The following is a 12,788-nucleotide window of genomic DNA, read 5'->3' as shown; positions in this document are numbered from 1 at the left end:
AGACGAGTGCTCCTTGGAGTACAGCCCCTGCAGTCAGCTGTGTAGGAACACCCCGGGCGCTTTCAGCTGCTCCTGCCTCGAGGGCTATACGCTGCGCCACGGCACCATCTGCGAAGTGGCAGGTAGGGTGTGCTGGGCTGCCCTGCCTGTCCCAGGGGTGGGCAGTGCCCCGAGCTAGTCCCATTCCCATCCACCTTGTGACGTTGTCCTGGCAGACAACTCGACGCAGCTCCTGGTGGCCGTTGGGGAGGACCTGGCTCTTCTGGACGTGCGGACTCAGGCTTACCGTCCTCTGCTCTCCACTGAGACTGAGCCCCGTGCCCTGGTGTACGACTTGCTCCGGGAAACCTACTACTGGCTGACAGAAGAGGGCGAGCTCTGCGCCCACCACCCGGGGAAGGGTGCACAGCTTCTCTACGCAGGTGCAGAGATGCAAGGGTGCTGGGTCCTGCGGTGGGGCTGAGCTGGGTGCTGAGGGCTGGCCTGCCACCCCAGCCCTGCTTTCCTGTAGAGGAGGGGACAACCTGGAGTTTGTGGCCAGGAGCTGAGGCTGTGTGCGTTAACCACTCTGTCTCTGCAGATGCTGGGGAGGTGAACAGCATCTCCGTGGACTGGTTCACAGGGCAGCTGTACTGGGCCAGCAGCCACCCTGCGGCCATCTGTGCGGGGCTGGGTGACGGCCGGGGTTACGTGACGGTGCTGGGGAAGGATGTGGCCCCCGAACAGCTGACGGTGTATCCAGCTGCAAGGTAAGGAGTGTGGGAGGCAGGGCTTGCCCTGGGATCCTGAGTGAGTCACGGCTGTGCTCACCACGCCATGCTGGGGGGTTTTGGCAGCCCTGGGGGTATACCAAGAGGTGGGTGCTTGGTGCCTGTCCCCTCAGGTCCATGTACTGGGTCAACCGTGGGCAGAGGGGCCGGACAGTCATCGCTGCAGCTGGCATGGATGGCTCAAACCGCCGGGAGCTCACGGTGGTGTCCATGGAGGAGCCTGTGGGGCTGAGCCTGGACCACGTGGCCGGCAGGCTGTACTGGATCAGCGAGTACAAGGAGGTAGGGACGGGGGGCAGCAAGGCTCAGCCCCACCACGTGCTGGGAGGTGACGAGGTGGGGGTGGGAAGGGTGGCCCTGGTTCCCCTGTGGCACGGGAAGGAGCAGGGAGCAGTGCCCTGGCACACGTGCCGGGGTCGGGAGGGGGAATGCACCTCTGAGCCCCATGGCTGTGGGGCATTGCTGGGCTCTGCAGCCGAGGATCCCTGCGCCGAGGTGTGCCACGTGGCCACTGTGCTCCGTCCCCAGTCCATCGAGACGCTGCAGGTGGATGGCAGTGGGCGCCACTCCTTTCCCTCCGTCCTGCGGAGCCACACGGAGCCGCTGGGCCTGGCTGTGTTCGAGAGCCGGTTCTTCTGGGCCGATGGCACCGAGCTGGTGTCCGCCAGCCGGGCCTCTCCCCAGGAGCACGCCGTGCTGCTCCGGGCCCCGGTCTCGGCTTTCACTGTGCTGCACGTGCTGCAGCAGCCACCACGTGAGTACTGCGCCGGGTCCTACCTGATGGCTCTGCTGGTCCCGTGGTGAGGGCTGCCCTGTGGGGTTGTGGCACAAGGGACACGTTGACCCCCGGGCAAGCTGCTGTGTCCCCTCGGTGTGGCTGGTACCCTGCCTGGGGCAGCTGGCCCCTATCCTGCCACAGGACAGCCTGTGGGTGTGGGGAGAAGCACGAGGGATGGCAGCTGCCTGAGCTCCTCGTGTCCCCTTTGCTCCCAGGGGATACCGCTGCTTGTGCTCCGGGCCTGTGCAGTCACCTTTGCCTCCTGTCCCCTGTGCACCCTCGGGGCTACAAGTGTGCCTGTCCGGAGGGCCTCTACCTCCTGCCCTCAGGGAAGTGTGCAGGTGAGCAGGGCCTGCTTGGCTGCCCGTGGCAGGATGCGTCCCTGCCGTGTGGCAGTTCAGGAGGGGCACTGGGCAGCCCTTTCTGGTGCCGTGCCCCATGCAGGGAGGGGAGCGGGGTGCTGTCTGCACCCTGGGGAGGGGATGATGGTGCTGCATGGGAGCAAGGGACCCCCTTGTCTCTCTGGGGTGTGGCCTGGTGCCTCAGCGGCCCTTTAGAGCGTCAGCCCTGCTTGCCTACAGAGGCTGCCTGGGCTGTGCCCGTCCAGCGCCCCTGGAGACGTGCTCACACGCTGCCCTTGTGCCCCACAGAGCTGTCCATCGCGTACTCCTCAGGGACAGCCATCTCCCTGGTGCAGGTGGGCCCCGGGCCACGCAGCCGACGAGTGCAGGAGTGGCGGGAGCCCCTCCACCTGCAGGACGTGGACTGGCAGAGGTCGGTGCTCTACGGGACAGATGACAGGGGGACGCTGCTGCGTGTTGTGGGGCACCCTGGGAGGAGAGAAACCATCGTCACCAGGCTGCCAGGTGAGATCCCGTGGGGTGATGGAGCCCCGCGGTGGCATGCTTGCTTTCTCGGGGCTCCCGGAGATGTGAGGCTCTTCTGCTGCAGAGCTCAGCAGTCCCTTGGTGCCCGCGCTGGGGCTGTGCTGAGGCACCAGTCAGCTGTGCCCTGGCTGTAGGGACAGGGGGGACCCAGGCGGAGGAGCTGGGCCGTGCGACAGCCCCATAACCGCTTGCTTGCCTGCCTGCTGTTGCCAAGTCTGCTCCGCCCGCGTGGACATCCGCTCAGGGAACCTGTACTGGCTGGCGTGTAACCGGAGGGACATCGGCGTGACCCAGGCGCCTGACATGACCCCGCACATCCTGCACCGTGCTCGCAGCAGCATCCAGCACCTCTTCTTGGACTGGCAGCGGGGGGCTCTGTACTGGCTGGCTCGTGGGCAGCCCCTGCAGCAGCTCAGCCTGGCTGGGGGCGACCCGCGGGATGCCTGGAACGAGACGTGGCCTGGAGAGCTGCCCGTGGCCATGGATAGCAGGGCCTTCAGCCTGCTCTGGAGCTCAGCCCTGGGTGAGCCCTGGAGAAATCTGGAGCAGGGGGGGTTGCTGTAGAGGCAGGAGTGACCAGCCGTGCCCTACGTGCAGCAGGTCCCTGCCTGGGCGGTGAGATGCTCTTGGGACAGGCTTTGTCCCACGGGTGGGCTCCTGTCCTCAGCCATGGGGTCCCTGCCATAACTGGGGGTTGTGGGGGCACAGGGTGGGCCACAAGGGGTGCCGGCAAACCCCTGGACCAAAACATCCCTCTGCCTGCAGGCCTGAGGGCACTGAGCCTGACCAAACGTCAAGCAGTCACCCTGGCACCCAGCTGGCCCCATGGTCTCGTGGCTGCCTTCGAGCCGTACCTGGTGTCCGTTAACAAGACGGCTCTGCTGCTCTGGGACCGGAGGACGCTGGCCCTCGTGCTGTCTGTGCCAGCAGAAGGCGTGCAGGGAGCGGTGGCCTTCGTGGACTTGGAGTTGCCTGCAGGTAAGAGGGGCTGGGGCTCCGTGCCTAGCGTCGTACCTGGTGTGGTTGGGCGGCCCGCGCTGCTCCAAGCTGGGGCAGTGCCGGCGTGTGGACAGCCCCAAATCCACGCTTGTGTTCCAGTGCCTGTGCTAGTGCCAACAAGCAGAGGGCCTGCGCTGCCACTCCATCCACCCGTGACCACTACGTCGAGGACAAGCACGGCCGCTGCTTCAAGGGCAAGCCCAACCACCACATCCGCTTGGCCCCCCACCTCCACCACACGACCTCCACCACGCAAGACCACCACTGTGCCCACCACCACGGCACCAACCAGCAAGGCCACCGCAGCACCAACCACCACCAGCCAGTCCACGCCAACCAAAACCACCCCTGCACCAACCACCGCCACCACCAGCCGGTCCACCCCAACCACGACCTCTGCGCCGGCCACCACCCAGACCGCTCCACCCAAGACCACCACGAGCACCGCCACCACCGCTCGGTCTGTGCCAGCCAAGCCCGCTGCCCCACGGCTAACGACGACCACGCAGCACCCAACCATCCCTGCACGGGTGGAGCCCACCGTCCCACCCGCCCAGCCCAGCCCCGCACGCCCCCTCACTGCGGTCCCCCGTCTCTCCTGCCCTCGCACACACGTGCCCTGCCGTGACGGCACCGAGTGCGTGGCCCAGGAGTACGTGTGTGACGGAGAGAAGGACTGTGCGGACGGCTCTGACGAGGACGGCTGTGCCCAGCTCTGCGACACCCCAGGTAGGAGCCCTTCTCCAGTCCCCTGCGCAGACGGGTGGCCGTGTGCCAGGATTTCTGGTGGGGTAGGTGGGATGGGGCCCCAGAAAGGTCTGCGTGTCCTGGGCTCCAAAGCTTGACCTAGATGTGGATGAACCGAGACCACCTCAGTCTCCCTGCCCGGGACCTGGGCTGCTGGCCGTGCACTGACTAACGAAGCCCTGTCCATGTAATTCGGGGCCACTCCAAGTCACTGGGGGGCTGGCACCCTGCCCGCCTGCAGAAGGCTCGGCACAGCTCCTCGTCTCCCCAGGGGCCTTCCGCTGCGTGAGCGGCGCCGTGTGCGTCGGGGCTGGCGAGCACTGCGACGGGGTGCCGCAGTGCCCCGACGCCTCGGACGAGGCGGGCTGCTGGAGCCCCACGCAGGACTGCGCCCTGCGCTGCGACGCTGCCACCCGCTGCGTCCCCGAGAGCTGGCTGTGCGACGGCCACGCCGACTGCCTGGACCGTGCCGACGAGCAGCACTGCGGTGAGACCCGGGGGGTGGCACGGGGTGAGCGCGGGGTGAACGCAGTGCCTCCCTCTCATCCCCGTCTCCCCTCGCAGCGCCCAAGGAGTGCAGCCCAGCCGAGTTCCCCTGCCGCAGCGGGCAGTGCGTGGCCGGGTCCCTGCGCTGCGACGGGGACCGTGACTGCCGGGACGGATCGGACGAGGAGGGCTGTGCCGTGCCGCGGCCCCTGCTGTGCCGCGCGGGCGAGGTGGCGTGTCCCCACAGCAGGCAGTGCGTGCCAGAGGCCTGGCGCTGCGACGGGGCCGCCGACTGCGAGGACGGCACGGATGAGCAGGTGGGCGTGCGGTGGGGACCCCCCTGCCCCAACTCCCAGGGGGCTGGTGGCACCGCTCACCCCCTGCTCCTGCAGGGCTGTCCCAGGGAGGAAGGGCTGTGCCGTGACCAGCAGTGGGGCTGCTCCCGGGGCCACGAGTGCGTCCCCAACGCCTGGCGGTGCGACGGAGAGGCTGACTGCACGGACGGCAGCGACGAGGCCAACTGTGAGCAACGCGCTGTGTGTCCCCCTTCGTGTCCCACCTGGGGGCAGCTGGCAGGTCTCCAGCATGGAGGGGGGTGGGAGAGCATCCTGGTCTGTGCTGAGGGGAAAGGTCCTGTGTGCAGAGAGCCTCTTCCCAGCACTGCTGGTGGCTCCAGGCCCTGGCTGGGCGTTGTCCCCATGGGACTGGTGGCCTGGGCATTAGGATAGCCTGGGGGCGGGCTGCTGGCACAGCTCTGGGCATTGCTGCCATGTGTCCTGGGCACCCTGTGGGCACAGCTCAGCTCGCCCTGGGCAGGCGGATCTGGTGGACAAGGCTCGGGGCAGCTTCCCCCTGTGTGTCCCTGCAGGCCAGCCCGCTCCGTGTCCGAGCCATGAGTACCCCTGCGGGCTGGGGGTCTGCCTGAACGTATCCCTGGTGTGCAGCGGGCAGCAGGACTGCGTGAACGGCTCGGATGAGGGGGGGAACTGCTCCCTGCCCTGCCAGCTACGCTGCTCACAACTCTGCCACCCCTCACCCCAGGGCCCTGTGAGTGTCGGCAGCCCTCACCCGGGGGCTTGCACTGCTCTGCTGCCCTGTCCCAGCTGCAGGAGGAGCCCCACGCACACCTCTTTCCCCACAGCGGTGCTGGTGTGCCCCGGGCTATCGGCTGGCCGAGGATGGCCTGACCTGCGTGGACGTAGATGAGTGCACGGAGCGGGGTGAGCGAGCCTGCAGCCAGACCTGCCTCAATGCCCCGGGGTCCTACAGCTGCGGCTGCCTCACTGGCTACCTGCTGGAGCCCGACGGCCGCGTCTGCAAGCTGAGTGGTAAGCCCCAGGGATCAGCAAGCAGCACTGGGAGCCCTGGTGCTCTGCGGTACGCTGGGAGCCAGGGGGTACTCGGCCATAATTACTGCATGCCAGCTCGTGGACAGCATCAGGGGGACGTGCTGTGCAGTAGGGCTGAGCCCCAGGAAGGCTCTGACGCCTGGGATGGCTGTTTCCTGGGGCCATGGGGCCACCAGGGGCTGAGGGGCTCTGTGTCACCCCAGGACCAGAGCCCACGTTGCTGGTGGCCGTGCAATCAGAGGTGCTGTCCTACGGCCTGCGGAGCGGGCGTGAGGAGGTGCTGCTGGCCACTGACAAGGAGCGCATCGTCTTCTCGCTCGACTATGACCCGGCAGAGAGGAAAGTTTTCTGGATGGACCTGGCCACGGAGAGCATCTGCTGGCAGGGCCTCGACTCGGGCAAGAAGGGCACGTTGGTGAAAGGTAGGCTGTGAGGACACGGGGTTGGCGGGGCTGGCCTGTGTCCGTGCAATCTGTAGGATGCAGCTGGAGTAGCAGGCTTTGTCCCCTTGCGTGTGGAGGTGCTGGGGGGAGCCTGAGCTCCTGGGGTGCTGGAGACCCAGTCTGGGAGCACTGTGCCCCAGCTAGCACCCTCTGGGTGCTGACTCTTGGGCACGTTGCAGGTGTGAGATCAGACTGTATCGCTGTGGACTGGCTCGGGAGGAACCTGTACTGGACGGACGGGGCAGCAGGGCAGGTGTTGGCCACTCGTCTGGGGGCTGCCTGGCGAGGGAAACCAGAGTACACCGTGGTGCTGGATGGAGACATGGACCAGCCCCACTCCCTGGTGCTCCAGCCTCTGGCAGGGTGAGGTTTGGGTAGGAGGACTTGGAGACCTTCTTGCCAGCCCTGCCCTGGCCCGTTTTCCCCTGCAAAAGCAGGCAGCAGGCTGGGGGAGAGTTGGGATGGCCTCGCCTGGGTACTGTTGGGGCTGTAGGACTGGGGAAGAGGAACCCCAGGCATCTGCCCCTGCCTCGGGCAGAGCTCTTAGTGCATCCCTGGTGGAAAGGGAAACCCTGTGCTGTCCTCTTCCCACCAGGATGCTGTACTGGTCAGAGGTGGGCAGCCTCCCCCGCCTGATGGAGGCCACCATGGACGGGAGCCGGCGGCACGTGCTGCTGGCGGAGGGGCTGGGCTGGCCCACAGCACTGGCCCTTGACCTCCCCGCCTCAAGGATCTTCTGGCTGGATGAGAAACTGAGCAGCGTGGGTTCCGCACGTCTGGACGGCACTGACGTGAAGGTGCGTGGTGGGTGCTGTGGTCACAGGGCTGGGTCGGGTGCCAGGGTCGGCTCTAACGGCCTCTCTCTCCTCCAGGTGCTGCAGCTGGGCTGGGTCCGGAGCCCTTTTGCAGCAGCAGTGTGCGAGGGGCAGCTCTACTGGTCAGAGGGGAAGACGTGGTCGGTGCAGCAGGTGGACAAGGCTACTGGCAAGAACAGGACCGTGCTGCTCAAGCGACACGGGCAGCCCCACGGCCTGCAGGTACCTACCCGAGGGAGCCCTGAACCCTGCTGCACCCGCTCTACTTGGGCACGGGGTGTGGAAGCATTGAGAGCTGTACCTGCTCCATCCCCGTGGTCCTTGGGACAGTGGCCCCTGTGGTCAGGAGTCACTGTCTCTCTTGTGGAGCTGCTAGGCCCCGGTCGGGCTGTGGGGCTGAGCCTGCCTTTCCCTACAGGTGATGCACCCAGCCCTGCGCCCGGCGGCCCCTAACCCGTGCGCAGCGCGTGGCTGCTCCCACCTGTGTCTGCTGAGCGCCCGGCACGCCGGGCAGTGCCGCTGCCCTACTGGGCTGACCCTGGCTGCCGATGAGACCACCTGCCTGCCCCTCCACGATTCAGCCTTCGCCCTCCTGGTGTCACCGGCAGCCGTGACGCAGGTACCCTCCTGCAGGGCCAGGCCTGGGGGCTGCTCCCCTAGCTACTTTTGGGGGAGCGGGGTCCCCGTCCCAGCGCTGTCTCTTTCCTCCAGGTCTACCTGAAGGACCTTCCCACAAAGGCTACATCCCAAGGCCTCCCTCCGCACCGGGCCCTGCCCCTGGCCAAGGTGGGACGCCTGACTGCCGTTGACTACGCGGTGAAGGACAAGAGCCTGTATTTCGCAGAGGTGGGGGGTGGCTCCATCGGGCTGCTGCGCCTGAAGGACTCGGGCCGGCTCTCCTGGAAGCAGGCGGTGGCTGTGGAGGGCACGGTGTCCTCCCTGGCCCTGGACTGGCTGAGCGGAAACCTGTACTGGATCGGGGGGCAGCCAGCCAGCATCCACGTGGCTGCACCCGGCGGGCGCTGGGCCCTGGTGCTGCTCAGTGAGGGGCTGCAGGGGGCTGCCTGGCTGGCGCTCTGCCCCCGCGCGTCCACCATGTGCTTTGCCACCGCGGCGGGGAGGCGGGGGCCTGGCGCCACGGTGGAGTGCGCGGCCATGGACGGCACCGGCCGCAGAGCGCTCTGGAGGAGAGCCCGGTCTCCTGCTGGCCTTGCCTTTGGGGGTGCTGGCACCAGGCTGTACTGGGCAGACCGGGGTGAGTGTGGGGTTGACCTAGGGCGCTGTGGCAGGTAGCAAGGCTGCAGGCGCTCACCCTGCGGGGTGTGACTTGGTGCAGCCCCAAGGGGCAGCCCGAAGCCCTGTGTGCCTTGCAGCTGATGCCCCCCGTGTCTGTGCCCACAGAGAGGGGTGCGATCGGCAGCATTGAGCTGGATGGCTCCCGCTTCCGTCTGGTGCGGGAAGGGCTGCATGGCCTCTCACTCTTTGCCATCGGAGACGGCTTTCTGCTCTGGACCACAGCCTCGACTAACGGTGAGTCCATCTGGGATGCACTGAGCTTCCTTCAGCTCCTCCTGCTGCCCTGGGACTCAGGGTGTCTGCCAGTCCCTGTGGGATACAGGGTAAAGGGCAGGCTGCAGGAGCCCCATCTCCTGTGCCAGGCACCTTTGTGGGAGGAGGTGGAACGGTGCTGAAGCCAGGGTGTGTCCCCAGGCTCCAGCAAGGTCTGGCACAGCCGACTGGAGCAGGCTAAGAGCTGGTGGTTCCCGATGGAGCAGGAGCTGGTAGCCTTGAGGATTTACAGCCAGGTCTCGCAAGAAGGTGGGTCTGGGGCTGCCCCGGCCTCTGGTGTCTGGGGCACCGAGTTGTGCCCCGCAGAGGCCCTGCTAACTCGTGCTGTCCTGGCAGGCACCCACGGCTGTGCGAAGAGCAACGGGGGCTGCAGCCAGCTCTGCCTGCCCAACCCCACGGGACGGCAGTGCCGCTGTTCCCTCGGGTACCGCCTGGTGCACGAGGTGACCTGCGTGCTGGCCCCACCGTGCCTGGCCCCGCTGCGGGCTTGTGCTGACCTCCAGAGCTGCATCTCCAGAGAGCAGGTCTGCGACGGGCACCCCAACTGTGCTGATGGCTCCGATGAGTCGGGCTGTAAGTGCTTCCCCCCTGCTGGGGCACATCAGTGTCTCCCCTGGTTGGGAAGGGGACTCTCACCGGGGTCTCTGGTCTGTGCTCACTCCTCCAGGCCCCTCTGTGGAGCCAAAGACACAGGTTCACGTGGTGGTGGCACCATCAGGTATCTCCCACGTGGAAGAGGAGAAACCAGCCGTGCCCTCAGCTGCACCTGTGCCTCAGCAGCCTGTCCCCAGCCTGCCTGCAGCCCCCGGCCCTCGGGAGCATGAAGAACCCTTCCTGGTAACCCCCAACACCGAGGAGGTGCTGGGGGCCGTGCCGTGCAGCAGCGAGACGTGTAACCTGCGCGGGGACTGCGCCATCGAGGCTGGGCGGGTGACGTGTCACTGCGCCCTGGGCTACCGCGGGGACTACTGCGAGGAGGCCGAGGTGCAGCCGGTGGCAGGACCCATCGCCCTGGGGGTGGCCGTGCTCCTGCTGCTGGCTGCGGCTGCTGTGGGGGCCCTGGCCTACATGCGGAGGCAGGACAGGCGGAGGAGGTGAGCTGTGGGGATGGAGAGAGGCAGGATGTCTGCCCAGGGACAAAGTGGTGTCTGGTGCACTCCTCTGCCACGTGGAAAGCTCCAGTCACCCCGGCAGGCTAATGGCGCAGGTTTGAGACCTGGTCCACCTTGAAGACAGGGCTCTGTCGTTCTGAGATTCTTTATTTTCTCTCCGCAGGACCTCGAGCACCGCTTCCACCCGGGTGCTGACTCTGTACCACCGTGAAAGTGACCCCGAGGAAGAGGATGAGGAGGAGGAAGAGCTTCCCCCCAAAAGCGATACCTTTGTGAACGAAGCTTATGACGGGAAAGAGGTGAGCAGTGTGTGGAGTAGGCCCTGCTAGGAACCCTCCTGACACTCTGGCTTGTCCTGAGGCTCCTCCAGATATACCTCAGGCCCAGTGCATGCTTGCTGAGGCAAGAGAGGAGCAGAATGTAGGGATGCCAGGAGTCTGACCCGATGGAGGGGCTGTCCCGCTCCTCCTGTGGCCAGAACCCCCGTGCCAAGGTGTGGGTGGGCCCAAGGAGGCTGGTGTAGATCCATCCTTGATGCACTTATCTGTTGCCTGTGCAGGAGCTGCCAGCCGCACTTAGGAAGGGACCGCCTCGCCCTGATCCTGTATTTCCATAAAGGAACATCGTGCAGCATCTCTGGTGCCGTGGTGGTTTGTGTTTTGGGGAGCGGAGGGTGCTCAGGGCTCCGTTGGGGTAGAAAACTGGCCAAAAGAGCTCTGCAAGCAGGCTGGCCGGGCTCAGCCCAGTTACGCAGGCGGTTGAGTGGGATTTTATCGTGCAGTTCTGGCCCCTTAGGTGTCCCTTACAAACCAGTGCGACCAGTTTTACTGCCTTGCACCAAGCTAATGATGGAAAGGAAAATATATGCTATTTTTCCCCAAAGCGGCTGTACTTCGGAGGAAGGAGAAACCTCCTCCTGAGCCCATTTTAGCCATGGGAGAAAAGTCCTTGAGGAAGGTGGCTATAAAAGCCACCTGTCCTCTTGCAGACCTTTCCTCCCTGCTTCAGGCGGAGCACAGGGGAGCAGGGTTGGCCGTGCCTCTGGCTCTCAGCCCAGCCTGCCTGGCAGAAAGCCCATAACTACCCCACACCGCGGACCTGTTCCTCTTCATTTATTTTCATGTTTACACAGCCCTGAGCTGAGCAGAGATGTGGGAGGTGCTCCCCTCCCCTCTTCCCCACCCTGCAGGCTGTGCAGTTGTAAGCAGTGTCCTGCTCGTGTGAGAACGCCCTGAAACACTGCACGGTGCAGGGCGATGAGCTGCACGGAGTGCCTGGAGCAAGGCCTGGACCACACAAAGCACAGCTTTGGCACAGTCACAGAGCCTGGAGCGTGGCAGGCTTTTGAAGAGGCTGCAGAGATTCAAGCTGGGTCCTTGTTCTGAGGTGCCCTAGAGCCTGGGGAGGCAGGAGCCAGCACCCTTCTCAGCACCAGGCAGGGCAGTGCCCGCTGCTCTCCCCGTGCTTGAGCTACAGGTCAGAGTCACAAGGCAGGGTGCTCTTCCAGGGCCGCCCGTCTCGCTCATCCTCCAGCACGTCCCAGGGGTTGCTGTAGGCACCGGTGGTGGAGAGTGGCCCAGGATCCCGCACAGGGCCGGGGGGGTATTTGGGGGCCCTGCGCTTCTTGCAGCAGCAGTGGAAACTGAGGGTGAGGGCCAGCCCCCCCAGGATCTCCAGACAGCTCCCCAGGTAGCTCAGCACCAAGCTGTAACCCACAGCCAGTGTGCTGCCGGGCGCTGCAGGCAGTGCCCACAGCTCGTGGGTGTACCAGGACACGGGTACGAGGCTCAGCAGCCCCGAGAGGAGCAGCACGAGCCCTGCTGCACCAGCCACTGGGTGCCGGGGCTCCTCCTGCCAGCAGCGCACCCCCAGGGTGGCCACCACCAAGCCCAGGAGGGTGAGCACCAGCGAGGTGGGCATCAGCCCTCGGGCCACCTGCACGGACACCTCCTCGAAGTAGCCCAGCTCGTCTACCTGCCCGCAGTGGCGGTTGTGGCTGCTCTGCCTCTCGCTGCACAGGTCCCAGATGCCCTGCTCCAAGACGAAGTCGGAGGGTTGCTCGGGCACGAGGCTCACCTGCCTCCAGCTGGGCGTCATTGTGCCTACCAGCGTCAGCAGGAGCCCGCAGGGGCACAGCACCAGGCCCACGATCATCGCCTTCGGCGTCCTCATGCTCGGAGGGTGGGTGCTCTCCAAATCCAGCTCCTGCTTGCTGAAGGCAGGGAGATCAGCGCGGACTCCGTGCCCGTGGGGTTATCCCGCGACAGGGCAGGAGCCCCAGGTCCCGTGGGGCGGACAGCCGGCAGGTGAGGTGCTGGAGGTGGCTGTGCTGCGGGAGGTGCCGGCAGCAGGAGGAAGTGCAGGCAGGGAGGAGCCGGGAGCAGGCAGCAGGCAGTGCTGGCCAGCACCCAGCCAGCACGGCGGGGGCAGCACCCTCCAGCAGCACGGCAGGGCCACGGCACTGCAGGAGCCAACAACACATCGGTCTCCGCTCTGCCCTCACAGGTAGAGGGGCTGGGATGCCAGGGGCATGGATCGGTGTATGAAAATCAGTCATTAAAATGCAACTGCAGCTCTAGTTGCAATCAGTAAGGACCCTGTGGTCATCCGCTGGCCCAAGAGACCTTCCCAGCCCCTTCATCTCCTCGCTTACCGTCCCAGCAAGCATCTCCCTGCACGGCAGGGACCGCTCCTGAGCTTGGCCCTGCTCAGGGGCACACCCGCAGGTGGTGGTGGCAGCCCAGCCGTCAGCAGGAAAAGTTCCTGGGATGTCCCTTGAGGCAATTGTGGGTGAGTCGGCACATTTCGAGGTTCCCTGTGTGGGCTTTTGCTC

The 12,788-nt window shown here is 65.9% G+C and overlaps 1 protein-coding gene across 1 annotated transcript; it reads right to left on the bottom strand.

Moving 5' to 3' along the window:
- Positions 1–11,425: 11,425 nt before the first annotated feature.
- Positions 11,426–12,127, bottom strand: CLDN23 (claudin 23). The gene has a single exon (XM_035543329.1). It carries the CDS (start codon positions 12,125–12,127, stop codon positions 11,426–11,428), a length of 702 nt encoding a protein of 233 aa, XP_035399222.1.
- Positions 12,128–12,788: the final 661 nt, after the last annotated feature.

This window comes from Cygnus atratus, chromosome 4 (assembly GCF_013377495.2).
Source record: "Cygnus atratus isolate AKBS03 ecotype Queensland, Australia chromosome 4, CAtr_DNAZoo_HiC_assembly, whole genome shotgun sequence".
Classification (NCBI taxonomy): Eukaryota; Metazoa; Chordata; class Aves; order Anseriformes; family Anatidae; genus Cygnus; species Cygnus atratus.
The sequence above is the reverse complement of the archived record's forward strand: the minus strand, read 5'-3'. Positions and strand labels throughout refer to the sequence as shown.